Source organism: Talpa occidentalis, unplaced genomic scaffold (genome assembly GCF_014898055.3).
Source record: "Talpa occidentalis isolate TD23 unplaced genomic scaffold, MPIMG_talOcc4v2.1 talOcc4.2, whole genome shotgun sequence".
Lineage (NCBI taxonomy): Eukaryota > Metazoa > Chordata > Mammalia > Eulipotyphla > Talpidae > Talpa > Talpa occidentalis.
Genome location: NW_023602073.1, coordinates 33,639,481 through 33,661,718, shown reverse-complemented (window position 1 = coordinate 33,661,718; position 22,238 = coordinate 33,639,481). Strand labels below are relative to the sequence as shown.

The 22,238-nt window shown below is 49.1% G+C and overlaps 2 protein-coding genes across 2 annotated transcripts in view; one reads left to right on the top strand and one right to left on the bottom strand.

The window, feature by feature from the left end:
* The window catches only part of LOC119251183 (patr class I histocompatibility antigen, A-126 alpha chain-like), a gene marked incomplete at its 5' end in the record, with an annotated part of 301,825 nt that overhangs the window by 108,465 nt on the left and 171,122 nt on the right, over window positions 1–22,238 (bottom strand). The gene's annotated exons all lie outside the window — the stretch shown is intronic.
* On the top strand, window positions 14,921–18,705 carry LOC119252005 (patr class I histocompatibility antigen, A-108 alpha chain-like). Its single transcript, XM_054698508.1, has 7 exons — window positions 14,921–15,041; window positions 15,348–15,626; window positions 15,822–16,097; window positions 17,133–17,408; window positions 17,529–17,648; window positions 17,926–17,958; window positions 18,089–18,705. Exons 1-7 carry the CDS (start codon window positions 14,978–14,980, stop codon window positions 18,103–18,105), a joined length of 1,065 nt encoding a protein of 354 aa, XP_054554483.1. The 5' UTR covers window positions 14,921–14,977; the 3' UTR covers window positions 18,106–18,705.

Here is a 22,238-nt window from a genome sequence, read left to right as displayed (position 1 = left end):
GGTGAGTGTGGGATCACCAAGGCTGCACCATCCCACAGAGCCTGTGAGAGGGAGACATGGTGCTGTGACAGTGTGACATCCACAGACAGGGGAGGTTCCAAATTCCCTTCCCCACATTCGGGAGGAGTGGATTTGGGCTGGGAGAGGCAGCAGCCTGGAGGAATGAAGAAACTAGAAGTATTTTCAAATGATTGTTAATATTCCACTTTGATACCAAATTAAAACTATACAGGGGGTAGTTTTGTTAGGGCAGGAAGAGGGGCAGCCCAAATCCCGCAAACCTGCCTATTCTCTATAGGGTTCTGCCATCCGCCGCATCAACACAAAACATGAGACATTTTTTTAATTTTCTTTTTTTTAAAATAAATTTTATTTTTATATTCCCCATACAATTGCAATCCCCTTATTTTGACCCCAATCCCTCCCCTCTCCGCCCCCCACCCCCCATAGAGTGTCTCTGGTTCATAGTTGTTTGTTGATTTTGATTTTCACTTTCTTATGTTTATTCATTTCCTGGTCCCTTATTTAAGTTTTCTAGATTGCTGCTATGAGTGAGACCATCCAGTATTTTTCTTTTTCTTTCTGGCTTATTTCGCTGAGCATGATCCCTTCCAGCGCCATCCATGTTGCTGCAAATGGCATGTGTTTATCTTTTTTGAATGCTGAGTAATATTCCATGGTGTATATGTACCACATCTTCTTGATCCAGTCATCTATTTTTGGGCATTTGGGTTGTTGCCAAAGCTTAGCTATTGTAAACAGTGCTGCTATAAACCTAGGGGTGCAGGTGCTCTTTGGAATTGATGTTTCTGTGTCCTTTGGGTAAATACCTCGGAGTGGAATTGCTGGATCATATGGAAGCTCTATGTTTAGCAAGTCCAGAAATCTCCACACAGCTCTCCATAGTGGTTGGACCAGTTTGCACTCCCACCAACAGTGCAGGAGAGTTCCTTTTTCTCCACATCCTCACCAACATTTGTTGTTGCTAGTTTTTTTAATATGTGCCATTCTCACTGGTGTGAGATGGTATCTCATGGTAGTTTTGATTTGCATTTCCCTGATGACAAGTGATGTTGAACATTTTTTCATATGCCTGTTGGCCATTTGCATTTCCTCTTCAGAGAAGTTTCTTTTTAGCTCTTCTGCCCATTTTTTGACTGGATTATTTTCTTTGTGTTGAGTCTCATCAGCTATTTGCAGATTTTTGTGATCAGTTCTTTATCATTAGTGTTGTGTGCAAAAATGTTCTCCCAGTCGGTGGGGTTTCTCTTTGTTTTGGTTATTGTCTCTCTTGCTGTGCAGAAGCACTTTAATTTGATGTAGTCCCAGCTGTTTATCTTTGCCTTCACTATCACTGCTTTGGGTGATGTGTCTGTAAAGATGTCTTTGATGTGCATATCACGTAGTGTTTCGCCTATATTTCCTTCTATATATTTTATGGTTTCAGGTCTTATGTCTAGCTCTTTAATCCATTTTGAGTTGATTTTTGTGTATGGTGTGAGCTAGTAGTCAAGCTTCATTCTTTTGCATATAGCGACCCAGTTTTCCCAGCACCATTTATTGAACAAACTTTCTTTGCTCCAATGCATAGTCTTTGCTCCTTTGTCAAAGATTAGTTGACCATAAATCTGTGGGTTTATTTCTGGATTTTCTATTCAATTCCATTGGTCTGTGTGTCTGTTCTTGTTCCAATACCATGCAGTTTTGATGATTATGGCTTTGTAGTATAGTTTGAAGTCTGGGAGTGTGATGCCTCCATTCCCTTCTTTTTTTTTCAGGAGAGCTTTGGCTATTCGGGGTTTTTGGTGTTTCCATATGAATTTCATCAATAATTGTTCTATTTCTTTGAAGAATGACATTGAAATTTTGATTGGAATAGCATTGAATCTGTATATTGCTTTTGGTAGGATGGCCATTTTAATAATGTTTATTCTTCCAATCCATAAGCAGGGGATGTCTTTCCATTTCTTTGTGTCTTCTTCTATTTCTTTTAACAGTGTTTTATAGTTTTCTTTGTATAGGCCCTTTACCTCTTTTGTTAGATTTATTCCCAAGTATTTGATTTTTTTGTTTCGATACTAAAAGGGATTTTTTTTTTTTATTTCTTCTTCTTCAGATTTATTGTTTGTGTATAGGAAGGCCATTGACTTTTGCGTGTTGATTTTGTATCCTGCCACTTTACTGAACTGATTGATGAGTTGAATTAGTTTTTCTGTTGAGTTTTTGGGGTTCTCTATGTATATTATCATATTGTTTGCAAATAGTGATAGTTTGACTTCTTCTTTTCCTATTTGGATTCCTTTTATGTCTTTCTCTTGTCTTATTGCTCTGGCTAGGACTTCCAGGATTATATTGAAAAGCAGTGGTGAGAGTGGACATCCTTGTAAAGACAGAGGTTTTTCTAAGGAGGTATCTATCCTTTAACCGAAATGTTAAAAGTGCAGGAATGAAAGCCAACAAAGGCATCAGTTTGCTAGCAGGGGTTGCTGTGATTGGAGTCCCATAGGGGGATTGAGAGTTGGGGAGTCTGGCAAGCAGTGTCCCGTTATCTTGGTCATAGTGGTATTGAGATTAATTGGAACTGCCGCCAGTAGAGGCCTCTGAAGGGAAGCACAGAGGAAACAAGAGGAGGTATTAGTCCCAAAAGAGTCATTTAGGAAGGGTATAGCATTTTGGATTATATGAATCCAGATTGAGGGTGTCTCAGTCTTTTCTGATGATGTTAGTTAATTGTATAGGACTTGTTCCAAATGGAGGATGTCCTGGGAGACTTGGACTGTAGCATTTTGTGTCAGGACATATTCCCTTGAGATGGGACAATGTTGCCACAGGGTAGAAATGCCAGCCAGTAGAAATATACTGCGGCTTGGACTCCCTGTACCCAAGGTTGGTCTCAAGGATCTGAAATAGTAGAGTTAACTTGATTCGTATTGAAACCCATATTATGACAGCCTGGTGAGAACATTCAGCCTTTGTCTAGAAGGTGCACTATACATGATGGGTAAGGGAACCCCCATATTATTTGTAGGTATTTTTGCAGTGATTTAAGGTTTGATGTTAAAGGAAACAAAACAAGGTATCCGTAGGGTTAGTAATCAATGAAAGAGTTAGGGTGAGAGTGATAGGTGCTGTGCATCCAGCCTGTGGGCACTCCGCAGTACCCACCAAGTGGGTAATCTCCGTGGATCCTGAGACCTGAATTTCCATACACAGGACACTGGGCTAGGGGAGATTTTGACAAGAAATGCGCATCCTAGTAGGACCCAGGTTACGACATGCATACTGTTTGTCTTCGGGGGCACGTTTGACCCGAGAGAGATGGTGCCAGGAGGGGTGTCCCAGAAGTGTTACCACTGTAGGCGTGGGGAGAATGACAGTGTGCGGACCGGTCCACGGAGGCTGCAGTGACTTGGGCTGAAGCAATTTGAGCAGGACTCAGTCTCCCGGATGCAGTGGTGGGGAAGGTCAACTAAGGAGGCAGGACTGGGTAAGTACCGGTCTGCGTGTTCCCAGAGCAGCTGCAGAGCTCTAACGAGAGTTTAGTCAGGTGATCCTTGATATCCCACTGGCGCGCTCCACTTTCCCTGAGGATTGTGGGTGGTGGGGAATGTGAAGTTTCCAGGTGATTCCCAGAGCTGCAGAGACCTGCTGAGTAATATTTGAGATAAAAAACTGGACCATTGTGAGATTGGAGAGAGGTGGGGAGGCCAAAGCGTGGGATAATGTGGTTAAGAAGGGCCTCAGTTACTACCTGAGCCATTTTTCTAGCTGCAGGAAGACCTCGACCCAACCTGTTATTGTATTAACCATTGTTAGCAGATATTTAACCTTTTTGTGAGTAGGGAGGTGAATAAAATCAACCTGCCAATCCTGTCCGGGTAAGTGTCCACGCAGCTGGGGAGCTGCAAGGCTGCTAAAAGCTTAAGTATAAGTTTAGCGTTCATGATGGGGGACCCCTTGGTGGAGAGGAACCCTCTTTCCTGCCAAATGGCAGCATGACTGTGAGCCATAAGGAAGGCATATGTTGAATCCATGTAGATGTTGACTTTCTTATGGTTGCTGAGGGTCAGGGCCCTGGTTAAATGCTATGAGTTTTGCCTTTTGGAAGGTGGTTTCTCTGGGCAGCTTTCCTGCCTCAATTACCTGATTGACGGTAACAGTGGCCTAGGCAGCCCTCCCCTGACCTCGTGCATCTACGCAAGAGCCGCCAGTCTGCACACACAGTAGGCATCTGACAAAGGGGAGTCAGTTAAACTCAGCCTGGAGGTTTGCATTTCCTCCCCCAGGATTTAAGGACACGAGTGGGCAACAGAAGGGGGCCCAGAGACAGGCAGAGGAATGGCTGGGTTGAGAGAATTAGACTGAATAAGACTCACCAGAGGGTTTGCGATAAAGAGCACAGGGAAGTCCTGTGAGCGGGCAGGAGTGAGAGTGGAGAGCGGGCGGGGAGACAGGAGGGCCTGAAGGCGGTGCGGGGAATGTGCTTGGACAGGTCTTCCCAGAGTAAGTTTGAGGGGTTCCCAGGTGAGTAGAGCTGCTGCCACCAGGGCTCTAAGGCAAGGTTGCTAGCCCCGGTGGGATCCGTCTGCTTGGAGAGAGAAGCGACAGGACGCAGGGCTGGGCCCAGAGGCTGGGAAAGGCCGCCTGCCGCAATGCCCCGACGTTCGTCTGTGCACAGGAGGAAAGGCTTTTCTGGATGAGGAAGGCCAAGGGCAGGTGCCCTAAGAAGGATATGTCTGAGTAAAAGGAAGGCCCTGCAGACCTCCCTGGGGGGTTGGAGACGTCCTTTGGGGGAGGCTTTTGCTGTGTCGTACGGTGGCTTGGCCGGGAAAGCAAAATTAGGGATCCAAGATGGAAGAATCTGACCAAACCTAGGAAGGAAAGGGTTTGTTCTGCCGATTCAGGGGAGGGAAGGTCCCGGATGGCCTGTTTGTGGTCCACCGTCAGCTGTTTGGAGGAAGGAGTTAGTTGAAGACCCAGATATAACGGCTGTGGAACTGAAAGTTGGGCTTTGGATGGGGAGACACGGTATCCTTTTGAGCCTAGGAAGGTGAGGAGTTGTGCAGTGTGTTGCTGAGATTGTGGCGGAGAAGGACTGCAGAGGAGGAGGCCAGCAACATCCTGGAGGAGAGTGCGGGGTGGAGGATGACATGACGAGAGATCACTAGCTCATGCCTGACCAAACAGATGAGGGCTGTCCCAGAATCCCAGAGGCAGGACTGTCCAGGCCAGTTGCTGGGAGGTGTGTGTGTCCGGATCTTCCCAAGTAAAAGCAAATAGGAAGTAACACTGAGGATCCAGAGGGATAGTAAACAAAGGCATTTTTGGGGTCAAGTACAGAGAAGCGTGTGGTAGAAGACAGTATATGAGATAGAAGGGTGTAGGGGTTGGCACTCCGGGATGGATAGGCATCACCACCTCGTTAATGAGGTGAAGGTCTCGCACTAGGCAATGAGAACCATCAGGCTTTTTTAACTGGGAGGATGGGAGTATTACAGGGCGAGTTGGTAGGAGTAAGGACTGCCTTTCCCAGGAGTCCTTGGATGATGGTTGAGACCCTGATGGTGAGTGAGGGAGATTGGAAACTGGGGGCGAGAGGGAAAAGAAGAGGAATCCTTAAGGCGAATGAGGACTGGGGTACGATGGGTGGCAACAATCAGGATAGAGATATTGCAGACCAGGGGGTGATAGTGGGAGGAGACAGCGGGGAGTCCTGAGGAGGATGAGGAGATGTTTGGAGCAGTGGGAGGATGAGCAGTGGGAGGATCTTGGAACCATGAGCGGCCCCGAGTTTGGTCAGGAGGTTGCGACCCAGGAGTGGTGTGGGGCAAGAAGGCATGACTAGGAAAGAGCGGCCCAGTGGTCCTGGGCTGAGAAGGAGGCCGTCAGCACCCGGAACCGAGACCTGAGAAGGATAAACTTGACTGGAATAGGAGGGGAGGACAGAGAAGGTAGCCCCCGTGTCAACCAGAAAGGAGATGGACTTACCTGCTACTGTAACAGGGTGGTTCCCGGGAAAGGGGGAGGTTCCAGGTTTCCTGCCCTACCCAGGGAGGGTGGAGCTGAGCAGAGAGAAGAAGCTGCAGAGAAGCTTCTTCGCTGCAGGATGGAGCCAGAAGGAGACCTGGAGGAGGCATATGGAGCCAGGAGACGTGTGAAGGAACTGCACTTGCCTTTTGGTTGTGGACTGGGTGACACAGATGTGGCTGAGAGACCCATGGGGAGGTGACAATGGTGGTTTTTGTCTTTCTTTTGATTTTGTTCTTTTCCCTCCAGACTAGTCTGGTGGTTTCTGATCCTTTTCTGTGGGTCCCCACTGGAAGGTGCCTGTTTGTGGTCCACCGTCAGCTGTTTGGAGGAAGGAGTTCATCGAAGACCCAGATAGATGGCTGTGGGAACTGAAAGTTGGGCTTTGAATGGGGAGACACAGTATCCTTTTGAGCCTAGGAAGGTTTGGGGCAGGCTTTGGGGCCTTGCCCTGGCCAATCCCATTTGGATGGGCTTTTACCCATGAGGGGACGGGTAACTTTGGGTGCTTGATTTAGAAACTATATTCTTTGCCTTTCCTGTATTGTTTCCTAATTGTATTAAAGTTCTTTCCCATTAAAGTCTACATGTTTTGTGTTGATGCGGTGGTTGGCAGAACCTATTTAAAGCAGGCAGGTTTGGGGGGTCTGGACTGCCCCTCTCCCTGTCCTGTAACACTACCTTGACCATTACCCTGGGCTCCTCGAAGGTTATTGGGTTCAATGAGTCCGGGCCTCTTCAGTCGCAGCCGCCAAACCCAAGACCACTGGTGGAGGTGTAGCAGGGGCTGGAAGGACTGGCCCACCACAGCCAGGCGTGGAGGGACAGTCACTTTTCCAGTGACCCTGGACGTTGCAGATGGGTCACGGTCCTGGCAGGGTTTGGGGCATTGGCTGGACCAGTGGCCTTTTCTGCCACATTTGAAGCAGGCTCCCGGCGGCGGCCGGTTGGGGCCCATTGTCGTCCTCTGTTGGGCGACAGGTGCTGAGGTCATTGGAGGAGCAGGGCCTGGCGGTCTCAAGGCAGCTACTAGGGCCTGAGCTTGAAGCTCAGCCTTCTGGAGACCACAGAGTTCCCTCTCTACCCTGTCCCGTTCCTCCCAGTTGTTAAATACTGTAAAGGCCATATTCAACAGAACCTGGCCAGGGGTTTGAGGACCGACGTCAGCCTTCTTAAGCTGTTTATTAATGTCTGGGGCTGACTGAGATATAATATGCCTAGCCAGAACTGTGGCGCCTCCAGGCAAGTCAGGGTCAAGCCTGCTATGGCACTGGAGCGCCTCCATCAGGCAGCGGCTAAGGAGGGCAGAGGGTTTTTTGAGGCCGACTGGGTAATCTTTGTGAGCTTAGTAAAGACTACAGGTTTAGGTGCTGCCCGTTGGAGACCAGCTTCCTAGGTAATAAAATGTTAATAAAATGGTCTAGGTGAGCCCAGCCCCGGGGGTCCTGCCTGTGTCAGTCTGGTAGTCCCACCCTGGCTCTGGGCGGGGAAGTGCTGCAGAGCCTGGGGCCATGGTTGTGTCAGTCACAGGGACCTGTTCTGCATGGTCTTGGGCAGACCTAAAAACACATTCCCTTTTATTAGAGGTCAGGGTGGAAGAGAAGACAACATGTAATCATGACTTGTAAAGTCATAGGCTTGGGTAAGATAACGAAATTTTGGGTGTAGGTAGTGAAAGAGCCAAGATGCTTTTCAATCTGGGAGAGGACAGACTTGGACCTCTAACACCTCCTTCAGTCCAACCCACTTCCCTGAGGGGAGGGAGAAGAGGATAAGCAGAGAGAGGATGTGGCTGCTGGGAGGTGAAAAGAAAGGGGGAGGAGGGACTGGATTGGGGAGCTGGAGGAAGAGAAGAGAGAGAATTTAGAGGATCAGAGAATGCAGAGGAGGGGTTCGAAGAGGGCGCAAAGAGTCTGAGAGGAGTCTGGAGACTTAGAAAGTATGGCAGGTTTTCAGGAAGAGGGAAGGGCCGGAGCGCAAGAGAAAGGCAGCCTGGGCCTAAGGGAATTTCGGGCCACTTTTTCTGCCTATGGCAAAGGTTGTCTAAGTCAGTTAGAATTTTGGAGTCAGAATGTTAGGGGGAAAGGATGTCCTCAAGCTAATTCCATACAGGCTTTGTGGGCTCCACCCCCACTCCAGACCAAAGTCATCAGGACATTGGGAAAGACAAATCCCGTCACCACCACAGGGAAGGTTGCTGGACCCGGGTTGCCCTGTAACAAAAAGAGCCCATTTCCGGCCACCTAGAGCCACTGTCCAGTTCATATTTGGGCCAGGCCATGGTGCAATAAAAAATGAGGCGCTTAGGTCTTACATCCGGCTTTAAATGTAGAGGGCCAAGGGCCTTTAGAAGGCACCCCAAGGGGGTATCTGCCAGAATGCGGGATTGCGTTGACCCCATAGTGAGTGTCCCTCTTAGGATCTCAAACGGCCTCTTAGGATCTCAAACAGAGGGTCGGGGAAGGAGGCCGGCGTCCCAGTGTCCCAAGCCTGCTCCTCAGAGAATTGAGCGGGAGAGTGAAAGGGGAAGGCGGCGTCCTGCCATCCTCTTTACCTCCAAGAAATAGAACAGGTCGTTCCCCTGAGGAGATGTCTCACCTCAGAGGGAGCCCCAAATGGAAAGCGCGGATCAGGAGGGGGTAGGATCGCTGAAAAATGAAGTGACCTCCGTGATCCAAGGGACCCTAGAGGCAACAGCTCACCCTCGGAGAGTCAAGAGCCAAGCGCTGGTGGTGCACAGGCTGGACGAGTGTTTTTTTCATTCTTCGCGATTATTTGGCGAAGTGCCGTAGGAAGAGAAGGTGGCCAACAGGAGGAAGAGGAGGATGGCCCCTCCAAGGGAGATGGTAAGAAGTTGTTGAGGCGGAAGTGGCCACATGGATTGGAGTTACCAGGAAGCCCAGTAAGGGACTAGAGCAAGTCCCAGCTCCGCTCACGTGGCATGAGAGACAGCGAGGGCCCGTTCTCCCGCAGGGAGGGTGCCCCGGGTCATGATCCTGTGGCCCTTAAGCCTTAGTGAGCTCGGAGGGGTTCCTCGCTTCCAGTTCCATAGGGAGAGGCAGAAAGACGGAGTGAACGAGAGGGAGAGTGGAGGGTTCGGGATGGGGCAGGGTCCCCATGTGGGATTGAACCCTGTTCCCAGCCAAGGTGTTGGGGGGAAAGGATGTCCTAAGCTAATCCCATACAGGCTTTGTGGACTCCACCCCCACTCCAGACCAAAGCCATCAGGACATTGGGAAAGACAAATCCTGTCACCACCAAAGGGAAAGTGGCAGGGACCTGAGGGTGGAGTTAAGCAGCCAGGTTTGGTATAAAAAAACAAACACGTGGGCCTTGGGGGTCTCGCTCTCTTGCTCGCCTCCTGGCTTCACGGCTCCTGGCTTGCAGCCAGCTCTCAGAGTGCCATTTGGGATTCCAGATCAGCAGATCAGGTAGGACGCATTTCAAACGTTTTCTCCCGGGCCTCCCGGGTGGCGCAGCGGTTGAGCACTGGGTTGCGAAGCTGCCGGCGACCTCTGTGGCGCCGGTTCGATCCCCGCCTGCTCCCCGGCCACCGGAGTAGGGTCCCACATGGCGCACAGACCTCTCCTGCCACCCGCTGCTCCCTTCAGCAGTGTACTTCAGTCCTTCTGCCTGCTCTGCTCCCCGCTCTGGCTCTGGTGAATTCTCTCACCCTCCTGCTCTTCTGACTGTACCCAGTGCATGTGTAGACAAAACAAACAAACAAATAAATAAATAAAAAAAAATGCCTCTATTAAAAAATAATAATAAAAAAATAAATAAAAAGTTGTCTCCCACTTTTCTCCCTGAGTTGTACATTTCCTCATTTGCCCTTCTCTTGTAAATAAACCTTTTATTAACCTTTCGTGTGTGCCTGCAGTAGAGTATTGATAAGTCCTTTTAAGTGCACGGGTGAGGACCCACAGTCAGGCACCACGTTTTGTATCGGGGCTGCCTATAACAAAGGCACCAGATGAAAGGTTCAGAGCGGTAAAGAAAAGGAGAGCCAGGCTAAATTTCTCAAAGGGAGGGAAAGTTTACTGTGCCACAGGTGGACCTCAGGGACCCAAGGTGGGGGTCCGTGAAACCCCATACATTGTCAGGGGAAGCAGGCTTTTATAGTGTGAGGAGGTCAGATGGGGACTGGTTTTGTAGGGCACAAAAAGATTTGTAGGGCAGGGGGAGTTTCTTTGTCCGAGAAAAGATTTGTAGGGGAGGGATCATTATCTGAATTCTCTAGGCAGGCTTCAGCATTCCTGTTCCCAGGTGGGCTTCCTGGTGGGTTTTTGCCTTCCGGGCTCCTGCATGGACCTTTCAGTAGTGAAACAATAGGTAACTTTTTTTAAAAAATCATACAATTGTACTATTATCCTTACATTTACAGAAAGTTATTTTCTTAAAAATGCTTTCTTAGCATACATTGGTTATTAATATTCTAAAGTAAAGAAGTAATAATGCTGGCTACCAGCCTTGGCAAACTGTCCTGTGAGAGATTACTGTAAGGATGAGAGGGCATGGATAAATCTGAGGGATTAGGGGGAGAGGGAGTGAGGAGATGCAAACACTTGATCAGGGTGCAGACATCATCCTGCTGAGGGTCTCAGCAGCCCTTTATTTATACATTACAAGCAAACGGAGAGTACATAAGCATATGTATTAGAGCAGGAAGATAACAATCATCACATCTTCCTCTAGAACAGCCAGGGGTTTATTTACCCTTCAGCAGAGGTTGTAACATTCTTTATTTTGAAGAAGGCACAGTTGCTAAACAAAAGTGTTCTTAGAATAGTCATTTATCTTAAACAATCATTTTATTACTAGCAAAAACTTATGTGACTGAAACTAACATTTCTATGTTTACCTTGGTGAAGGATTAACTAAGGGCTAGGGGAAACAGCCAAGCCTCCACCATATCCAATTTATGGAGGGCGACCTGAATCTGGCCCTGTATACTTTTAAAAGCTTGATCTTGTATGCTTTTAAAAGCTGACTCAAAAATGTTATGGTTCTCATCCCTCATACACTTGATAGTTAAATCAAGGGCCTGCTTTTGTTGTTGCATGGCCAGGTTAAGAGCCTGAATTTGTTGTTGCATGGCTAAGTTAAGAGCCTGAATGTGTTATTGCACATTCTCAGTATGTGAAGTAGAACATCTACCTCTCATAGAAACAAGAGAGTAGCAAATGGCGCTTACACATATTACCAAAAAAACACCCAGAAGCACAGGCTGTAAAGGGATGGCTTGTAAACCACCCATGTATGTATACAGTAGTAAAATCATGTGCCATACACTAGGCTTCATCAAATTATTTACATTAATGAAACTGGTGGTAATATTTAATGGAAGAAGGCTACTTAAATTCAAGGCCGGAAGGAAACTGAAAGAACTCAAACTAGGGATGAAACTGTATAAGCTCATGGTTGAGACCATATTTGAGTCAAAAACACACCCACAAGAGCTGTACACACAGGAAAGAAAGACTTTTCAGGACTTGAGACAAAGATTACACTGCGAGTCCTGCAGACCTAGTGTGCTTATGGTGACCAACGCAAGGAAAGTTACTTTGGGTTGGCCAACCGTGGGTGTAACTTGGAAACCACGTTGGGTGCCAAACTGTTATAGGGCGGCCCCAATACAAAACGGGTTGCCTGACTGTGGGTCCTCACCTGTGCGCTTAAAAGGACTTATCAATACTCTAATGCAGGCACAAACAAAAGGTTAATAAAAGGTTTATTTACAAGGGAAGGGCAAATGAGGATATGTACAACTCAGGGAGAAAAGTGGGAGACAAAGTTTTAAATGTGTCCTACCCGAAGCACCAATCTGGAATCCCAAATGGCATTCTGAGAGCTGGCTGCAAGCCAGGAGCCATGAAGCCAGGAGGTGAGCAAGAGAGTGAGACCCCCAAGGCCCATGTGTTTGGTTTTTTATACCAACTGTGGCTGTTTAACCCCATCCTCAGGTCCCAGCCACCTTCCCTTTGGTGGTGACGGGATTTGTCTTTCCCAATGTCCTGATGGCTTTGGTCTGGAGTGGGGGTGGAGTCCACAAAGCCTGCATGGGATTAGCTCAGGACATCCTTTCCCTCTAACAGAAGGACAGGAAGTTACCTGGGGGAAGGGAGACAGAGGGATTTTTTTCTAACTAACCTATAAAGTTTAGACAAACATATAACCATATTGTTACAGGGCAGGGAGAGGGGCAGCCCAGACCCCCACAAACCTGCCTATTCTAAATGGGTTCTGCCATCTGCCGCATTAACACAAAACATATAAGACTTTAATGGGAAGGAACTTTAATACAATTAGGAAATAATACAGAAAAGGCAAAGAATATAGTTTGTAAATCAAGCACCCAATGTTACCTGTCCCCTCATGGGTAAAAGTCCACCCAAACAGGATTGGCCCAGAGCAAGGCCCCAAAGCCTGCCACAAGTCTTAAGCATCTTCCAGTGGGGACCCACAGAAAAGGATCAGAAATAACCAGACAAGCTGGAGGGAAAAGAGCAAAATCAAAATCAAGACAAAAACTGCCATTGTCACCTCCCCACGGGTCTCGCACCCACATCTGTGTCACCCAGTCCATGACCAAAAGGCAAGCACAGTTTCTTCACATGTCTCTCGGCAACATGTGCCCCCTCCAGGTCTCCTTCTGGCTCCATTCTGCTTCCTTCCTTCTTCAGTCTCCTCTGCAGCTTCTTCTCTCTCTGCTCAGCTCCACCCTCCATTTGGGTGGGGCAGGGAACCTGGAACCTCCCCCTTTCTTGGGGACCACCCTGTTACAATCCCCCCTTTCAATTTTTATTCCACCATATCTATGGTGGCACAGATCTCAGGGTATAGTGTTAGGAGACAGTTTTTTCAGGGTTACAATGTGTGTAAGAGAAGCAACAATTAGTCAGCAGCATTGTCCATGAATGTCCAGTATGACAGTTTTCCATTACTGGAAAATAGTCCATTATCCAAGCCAAAAGAAAAAAAAAATCTGGAGCATTAGAAGCACGGGGGTGAGGACCCACAGCTAGGCAACCCGTTTTATATCGGGGCTGCTCTGTGACAGTATGATTAAAGCAAAAAACAGAAGGCTTTTTTATAGAAATCATCACCTAATAGTATATTGTTTTAATAAGATATTGATTCAATATTAAGGAACCAAGGGCCTGGAGGGCATCAGTGCCAGACAAGCCACACTGACTCTTCCCTAGCCCCAAGCTCTCAATTAAGGGAGGAATTCTCCTAATCTAACGGACGAGTTTTTCTACCTGTTATTCCTATACTTATCTAGTCAGCCTACTTTCTGCATCTAACTTTAAGATCAAGGGAAAATTCCTTTTTTTTGTCCTGATTGTTGTTTTAAGAAACTACAAATATTTCATCAGGCAGGGCCGGAGATGGTTATAGCTGTTGGTTCTCCGAATGGTTAATACAGCAGTGGTAATGTTATAGGGCGGCCCCGATATTGAACGGGATGCCTAGCTATGGGTCCTCACCCGCGCGCTTAAAAAAAGGACTTATGAATGCTCCACTACAGGCATACACAAAAGGTTAATAAAAGGTTTATTTACAAGGGAAAAGGAAATAAGGAAATGTACAACTCAGGGAGAAAATAGGGAAATAAAGTCTTTAATGCGTCCGACCCGATCTGCCGACCTGGAAACCCAAAGTCACTCTCAGAGCTGGCCGGACGCTGCGAGCTGGCGGAGAGCCAAAATGGGGATCCCCCCAAAGCCCACGTGTCTGCCTTTATACCAACTTGGCTGCTTAACCCCACCCTCAGGTCCCAGCCACCTTCCCTTTGGTGGTGATGGGATTTGGAGTTCCCAGTGTCTTTGACTTTGGCCTGGGGTGGGGGTGGAGTCCACAAAGCCTGTATGGAATTAGCTTTAGGACATCCTTTTCCCCCTAACAGTAACACTAATATTTGTGCTGTCAAGGTTATTAGCTTAACCCGTAACAAAATTGTTGTTGGCTTATTCGTGAATGCATACTCCAAAAGCTACCATACCCTTTGTCACTGAAAGGGAACTGTTAAGGAAAAGGGAACTGTTAAGGAAAAGCGAATCTTTCCCTGTTAAAGAGCATAGACATGGAAATGTCAGTGAAAGACAAGCTTGCTTCCTTAACAAGCATGTCTAGACAAGGCCTGGCAGCCTGCTAGGCTGGTTGTTCTCCTGGGCCAGTCTCAGAGATCTGCATCCTTCCCTTTTCCTATATCAAGAATTTGTATGCTAACTAACCAATGTTATCAATAAATCACACAGTGCCATTTGCTGTCAAATTGGTTATTCAGTAATTGATCAAACAGCCTTTGCAGTTTTACTTTTAAATGCGTATTTTAACCATGGTAGAAACTAGCCATAAACAAATGAGAATCTAGCAGGAGTCAGCTAAGGATATTCCCGACTTTTCAGGAATCTGCCCCATGCCTGGACCTTTGTCAGACGACAGGAGTAGCATGGCTGCCAGCATAATAACATCTTTTTGAAAGGTTTTATTCTAGTAAAGTAGTATTTAAAGCTATAACCCACATAAAAAATTATGCATGGGAACCGTAATAATTTGTGAGACTGTAGAGACATCCTGAAAGAAAAATGTTTGAGAATCGCTGACCCAATTCCTGGGCCTGGATTGAGGGAGGCAACAGTGTGACAAAGGTCTTGGTGCAGGAGAGGAGGGGTCTCGGGGTGTGGCTCTCAAGGTCTCAGTCCCCAGAGCACTGTCTGGGGCTGGAAGGTGACTGTCGGGGCTTCCTCACCTCCCCAGTTTCACTTCTCACAGCCTGCGGCGGGTCCTCCTTCCTGGATACTGGTGAGTCACCCCAGGGCTCACTCCCCATTGCCTGGAGGTCTCCAGAGCAGCCAATCAGCAGCCCCGCGGCTCCCGTTCCAAAGTCCTCACCCGCCCGCCGGGACTCCGTCTCCCCAGCCCGGGTGGAGGCGCGTCCTGGGGGATGGGGGGCGCAGCCCTCCTGCTCCTGCTCGCGGTGGCCGCGGCCCCGAGGGAGACCCGGGCGGGTGAGTGCGCGTCGGGAGGGGACAGGGCGCTCCCAGAGGCGGGAGCGAGGGCGCGGGCGGGCGTGGGAAAGGCGCGACCTCGCCGCCGCCCTAGTTGACCCCCACCTCGGCCCCGCCCCGTCCTGGCCCCTTTCCGTCCCCCGAGACCCCAGCCTCCTCTGGCCCCCCGAGTCCCGGCCATTTTCGTCCCGCAGCCGCTTTTCAGTCTCACTTGTCTTTCACCCACTTTTGTCTCGTGTGCGCCCCCTGGGATTCGAGCCCGGGAAAGGGGAGAAGAATAGCCCGGGTCTCCCCTCCCGCCCCCAGGCCCCCACTCCCTGAGGGTTTTCTACACCACGATGTCCCGGCCCGGCCTCGGGGAGCCCCGCGTCATCTCGGTGGCCTACGTGGACGACACGCTGTTCAACCTCTTCGACAGCGACTCTCCGGGCCAGACCTTGGAGCCGCGGGCGCCCTGGGCGGAGCAGGTGCGGCAGGAGGAGCAGGAGGAGTGGGACACGTTGACGGGGATCCTAAGGGGCAGCACACTGTGGTACCGTGCGCAGCTGGACTCCCTGCGCGGCCTCTACAACCAGAGCGAGACCGGTGAGCTGGAGCGGGTCCGGGCCGGGTCAGCACCCCCATCCCCACGGACGGGGGTCGCTCAGGGTCTCCCCCTCCAGGCTTCTCTGCAACCTGCCCGGGAACAGCCCGCGGGACTTTCACCCCTTTTCATTCTGTTTATTCCTGGCGGGAGGGGGTGCGGGCGGGGTGACCAAGAAGTGACTCGGGCGGGGACAGGGTCTCACACCTTCCAGAGGATGTCTGGCTGCGACATGGAGTCCGACGGGCGCTTCCTCCGAGCATACAGTCAGTTCGCCTACGACGGCACAGATTACCTGGCCCTGAATGAGGACCTGCGCTCCTGGACCGCGGTGGACATGACCGCTCAGATCACCCTGCGCCTGTGGGTGGCCCAGGGTGTGGCAGAGGAATTCAGCAACTATATGAAGGGCAGGTACTTGAGGTGGCTGCGCACATGCCTGGAGCACGGGCAGGAGACTCTGCAGCGCACGGGTAAGAGGGGCCTGGAGGCCTCCCGCCCCCCCCTGCCTGGAGTCACTGCGGGAAATGAGTCCTCTCTCTAGTCCCGAGAGGGGGACTCCCCTGGGTTTCGTGTTCTGCACGAGAGAGACTCCCAGAGACTCCGGCTTCTCCTGAAGGACAGGGAAGGGATCCCGTCTCTCCTGAGAAAGACAGACAGTCCCTGACATCACACGTCCCCGGGTCCTTTTGACCAGGGGCCTGTTTGAGAACCACGAGTTTCTCTCTCAGTCTTGTTTCTGGTCTGAGAACATTTTCAGTTATGTGATTCCTGCTTTTCTGTGTCATTCACCTTCCACCCAGGTCAGGAATAAAAAGTCTGTGTTCCACTCCCTCTGCTTCAACCGACCCTGGGTTTTCATCCTCATTCTAGGACTTTCTAAGGAATAGGAGAATCTCACAGATTCCTCCAGATTAGCCTGTTTTTTACATGTTATGCTTCTATCTGTCACAGGGCAAACCCCGATATAAAATGGGATTTCCTGACTGTGGGTCCTCACCTGCGTGCTTAAAGGGGACTTATGACTGCTAAACTGCAGACACACACAAAAGTTTGATGAAAGGTTTATTTACACGGGAAGGGGAAATGGGAAATGAATAACTCAGGGAGAAAAAGAGGGAGACAAGTTCATAAATGCGTCCTACCCATTCTGCTGACCTGGAATCCCAGTGACCCACAGAGGTGGCGAAAACCTCGCACGCCTCACCTCGTGGCCAAGCCAGAGACTCCCAGCCACATGACCGGTTAAATACCCAAAGGGAGAGCCCAGTTGCTTAACTCCACCCTCAGGTCCTCGCAACCTTCCCTTTGGTGATTATGGGATTTGTAGTTCCCAGTGTCGTGGGGGTGGAGTCCACAAAGCCTGTATGGAGTTTCTCAGAACATCCTTCACCCCTGTCATTCCTGCCACACCGGTTGTCTTGTCCATTGTGAGGATGGTCTCATGAGGATTCCTCAGTGTCCATGGAGGAAACCCAAGATGTGAATTTTCTTATTTACCCCCTCAGATCCCCCAAAGACACACGTGACCCACCACCCCACCTCTGAGTATGAGGTCACCCTGAGGTGCTGGGCCCTGGGCTTCTACCCTGCGGGCATCGCCCTGACCTGGCAGCGAGATGGGGAGGACCTGACCCAGGAGATGGAGCTGGTGGAGACCAGGCCTGGGGGAGATGGAACCTTCCAGAAGTGGGCTGCTGTGGTGGTGCCTTCTGGAGAGGAGCAGAGATACACGTGCCACGTGCAGCATGAGAGTCTGCTGGAGCCCCAAGTCCTGAGATGGGGTAAGGAGGAGGATGTGGGCACAGAGGCTTTTCTCAGGGCCATCAGGAGCCCTTCTGGAGCCCTTCAGAGGGTCAGGATAAGGTCTGGGGCTCAGGGTATGATCTTCCCTTCCCTACCAGTGCCCCCTCCTCAGTCCTCCATCCCCACTGCGGGCATCATTGCTGGCCTGGTTCTCCTTGGAGCTGTGCTCACTGGAGCTGCGGTGGCTGCAGCTGTGATGTGGAAGAAGCAGCACTCAGGTAGGGAAGGGAGTGGGGGATCTTGTCCACTGAGGGCTTTCACGTCCCAGGGAGAACTTGCCCTGCCTGGTTAATGTGAAGTACCATCCACACACGTGTGTTGCCCAGAGGGCATTTGGTCGAGACCCCCCCTCACCTCCTTTCTTCATTTTTCCCAGTCCTGACCTGGGTCTTTAGTCACAGTTCTGGAAACTTCCCTGTTCTGCAGGATTAAAAGATTCCTTTAGGTCTTCTGACCTGACTGCTCCCTGGTCTCACATGATATTTCTTCCCACAGGAGGACAAGGAGGAAGCTACACTCAGGCTGCAGGTAAGTGAGGATCAGGGGTTTGATCCCTGAGCCCCTGGGGACAGTGTAAATGGACTCCATGGGGGAGTCACCCTCATCAGTCCCTCCTGTGGTGTCATCTCTGACCAGGTTCTGTTTTGTTCTCAACCAGGCAGCGACAGTGCCTAGGGCTCTGATGTGTCTCTCAGCCCCTAAGGATCTTTTACAATGAATCTAATGAGGCTCCTGTTGTGCACACCCTGGATGGCAGTGTGATGGTGTCACTGTTGTTTTTAACTGTGATATTGAGCATTTGTTCATATTTTTATTTTTCTATGTCTACATAAGTTGCTATGTCTATACATAATAATAAGTAAAATATAATAAATAAAAAGATTTATTTATTCATGCATACAAGAACTGGGGTACAGGCCAGATGCACGGGAGATGATAAGATTCACCAGAGACAGAGTGGGGAACAGAACAGGCAGACTGATGAAATTCCCTGCTGAGGGGAACAGCAGGTGAGACAGGAGAGGTCTGCCGCTCCATGTGGGATTCTCGCCCACCGGCCAGGATCGAACCTGCACTGCAGAGAATACGGACAGCTTCACAGTGCTGCGTTCAACCTCAGCACCTCTAAGGGAGGCCCGGAAGTCAATTTTTTTTTTTTTTTGCTGCATTTATAACACTGTTTTTTGTCCTTATTAAAATTGGGTTATTTCTTGCTGATCATTGAGGGTTTTTTTTGTTTGTTTGTTTGTTTTGTTTTGTGTTTTTTTTTGTTTATACATGCACTGGGTACAGTCAGAAGTGCAAGAGGGTGAGAGAATTCACCAGAGCCAGAGCAGGGAGCAGAGCAGGCAGAAGGACCGAAGTACACTGCTGAGGGGAGCAGTGGGCGGCAGGAGAGGTCTGCGCGCCATGTGGGACCCTCCTCTGGTGGCCGGAGAGCAGCCAGGGATCGAACCGGCGCCACAGAGGCCGCGGGCAGCTTCGCAACCCAGTGCTCAACCGCTGCGCCACCGGGGAGGCCCCTGATCATTGAGTTTTAAGCATTATTTATAAATTCTTGATACAGTCCTTTATCAGTTTGTGATATGCAAATGTTTCCCCCCACTTTGTGACTTGAACTCCTTTGCTGTCAGGAAAACAGGCATTATTGTCCAGACAGAAGCATGGATATATTTTTTTAGAAGAGAAAAGATAAATTGCTAATTGGTTTTGAGCAGATACTGGCTGACTGGGATGTTGGGGGATGGAAGGGAATGACTGACTTATGCGTATCCTTGAGTGTTATTTAAATGTCCTTGCATGATCGTGAAATATGCTTTCAAAAATAAATTACACTTCATTCCTCAATTTATAAAACTCTTCACACATCATGTCCAAATCACGTGTTAAGACCAGACTGGGGGCCTCCCTGGTGGCGCAGCGGTTGAGCGCTGGGTTGCAAAGCTGCCCTGCGGCCTCTGTGGCGCTGGTTCCATCCCCAGCTGCTCCCCGGCCACCAGAGGAGGGTCCCACATGGCACGCAGACCTCTCCTGCTGCCTGCTGCTCCCCTCAGCAGTGTACTTCGGTCCTTCTGCCTGCTCTGCTCCCTGCTCTGGCTTTGGTGAATTCTCTCACCCTCCCGCGCTTCTGACTGTACCCAGTGCATGTATAAACAAACAAAACAAACAAACAAATAAATAAATAAAACATGCCTCTATTAAAAAAAAAAAAAAAAAAACCAGACTGGCACATGGGTTACAAGTGAGGGACCCGCATGTCATAGTCGCACAGTCATGGTTTCTCTCAGGGGTCACTCTGGTGCTGTCCGCTCTGGGGGTGTTGGGCAAATGTATAATGACCTGTGTCCATCATGAGAATATCATGCAGAGTATTTTCACTGCCCATAATGTCTTCTGTGCTCCAAGGGAGCAAAAGCAAAAAGAAACCAATGGAATCACATGAGACTAAAAAGCTTCTACTTAGTGAGGGAAACTCATTAAAATGAAAAGACAACATCAAGTTGGAGAAAATATTTGCCCATCATCAATCCAGAAAGGAGTTACTATCCAAGATCTACAAAGAACTGAAAAACAAGAAAACAACTCAATAAAAACAGGGCAGAGGAGCTAAATAGATACTTTTGTAAAGAAGACATACAGATGCCCAGTAGGTACATGGATAAATGTTTGTCGTGTGCTGTCAGGAAAATGCCAATTAAAACCACAATGAGTTACCCCCTTACACCTGTGAGAATGACCCACTGAAGGGTGTGGAGAAAAAGGAACTCTCTCTGGTACATGGGGTGTGGGAATGAAGTCTGGTCCTGTTAGTGGGCAGAATGAGGGTTTCCCAGGACCCTCAAACCTGTACACTCTACATGGGATCTGCCATCATCTGAATAAAGGCAAAACATACTCTAAAGCGTAAGACCTTCACTAGAAAAGAACTTTAATACAATTAGTGTGCAATAGAGAATTAATGTGCAATAGAGAGAAGAGAAAGAATATAGTTAGAATAGTTCCCAAGTGGAGCACCCAATGTTACCCGTCCCCTCATGGGTAAATGCCCAACCAAACAGGGTTGGCCCAAAACAGGCCCACTGGGGCCCGAACGCCTGCCACAAGGGTAAGGCACCTACTGGTAGAGACCCATGGGACAGGGGCAGGAGGGGCCAGGCAAGTCTGGAAGGACGAGAGCAAAATCAAAATCCACATCAAGATAACAGCTGCCATTGTCAGCCTCCCCATGGGTCTCTCACCCAAGTGTTTGTCTCTTTCACGTGTCTCCTCCTGTGTCCCCAATTCCCTGGCACAAGTCCAAGCCTGAGGAACAAGCCTGGCTTCTTCCCATGTCTCTCTGCTCCATGCGCCTCCTCCAGTCTTCTTCCCTCATCTCACTCCACATCTTTCCTCCTCTTCCTTAGCTTCTCATCGCTGCTCAGCCCCACCTTTCCTTGGGTGGGGCGGTAACCTGGAGCCTCTCTTTTCTATGGATAGCACATTGGTGCTGCCCCTATGAAAACAAATGAAGGTTCCTCCAAATATTCAAAATAGACCAGTCCCATGGTCAAGCATTCCATTCCTTGGTATTTATCCAAAGACGGTAAAACACTAATTCCGAGGAATATGCGCCTCCTATGGTCACTGCAGCACTGTCTGCAATAACCAAGAAATGGAGACAACCTAAGTGCTCAACAGCAGGTGAGAGGATAAAGAATACAAACTATATACACAATGGAATACTACTCAGCCATGAAAAAGAAAAAAATACTGACTTTGCAACAAGGATAGATATGGATGGGATTACGCTAAGTGAAATAAGTGTGAAGGAGAAAGTTAAATACTGGATGATTTCATTCATATGTGGAATATAAAGAAACAAAGCAGGCACAGGTGAAACTAAACCAAAACAAACTCTAGAAATGTGACTGTGGAATTGAAGGTATGGGGTGGGGGTAAGAGCCGGAAACAAGGTAGGGAGAGGGTCCAGTGGACAATGATGAAGACTGTGGGTGCCCTTGTGGTAGGCATGATGTGGTAACATCTGAAGAGGGGTGACACTGGGCCTCTGAACACATACAGTGTGTAAAGCAATGTTACCTCAACTGAATAGTACAATGAGGGGAAAAGAAACAAAAAAAGCAAATTGTCTCCTCCACCCATCTCTGACCTCAGGATTTTGCCTTCGCCTCCTCACTGTCATACAGGCTGAAGGGCTGGTTTCCCAGAAGGTCAGAGGCAGGAGGTGCAGGGACTCCTGGGGCTGCTCAGACCCCGCTGAGTAGAGACACTGCAGAGAGGACGGCTCTGAGGGGACCAGAGACAGAGGATCAGAGTAACCCCAGTGCTGAGTGAGGGTCTGGTTCCCAAGGAGAGGGGATATTGTGTGTGTGTGTGTGTGTGCACGCACAACATGAATGACAGGATACACAACACAAGATGATGGGAAGACAATTAACATCAAGCCCCAGAATAAATGAATTCAAATCACACACAGAGCAAAGAGTGTCAGAACAACACCTCAGTAAATGCGGTTCCGTGGAGAAGCAGTTTCTAAGCGGGACTGAAAAGGCATTGGACCTTAAGAAGAGGCTGAGGTTTACAAATAACTCATGGTTGGCTTGAGGTGTAAGGAGCTGGGCAGGACCCCCCTCCAGGGCCCTGCTAGGATGTGGTGGTAACTTCACCCCTGATATCTCCCTCCCGCAGTCGCCAATGTTCATCTCCAGTCCCCGACGTTCATCTTCTTTGGAGTCACCATAGAAAACCCACGGGCCTCAAAATGAGGTTGTTCCATGAGCTGCAGCTACTTTCTCTCTAGACCAGAG

What these genes read in the sequence shown, in the direction of transcription:
- LOC119252005 (XM_054698508.1), top strand. Translation starts at nt 14,978, where the DNA reads ATGGGGGGCGCAGCCCTCCTGCTCCTGCTCGCGGTGGCCGCGGCCCCG. An exon ending in GGAGACTCTGCAGCGCACGG is followed by an intron (nt 16,098 to 17,132) that starts GTAAGAGGGGCC and finishes TTACCCCCTCAG; the next exon opens with ATCCCCCAAAGACACACGTG. An exon ending in GTGGAAGAAGCAGCACTCAG is followed by an intron (nt 17,649 to 17,925) that starts GTAGGGAAGGGA and finishes TTCTTCCCACAG; the next exon opens with GAGGACAAGGAGGAAGCTAC.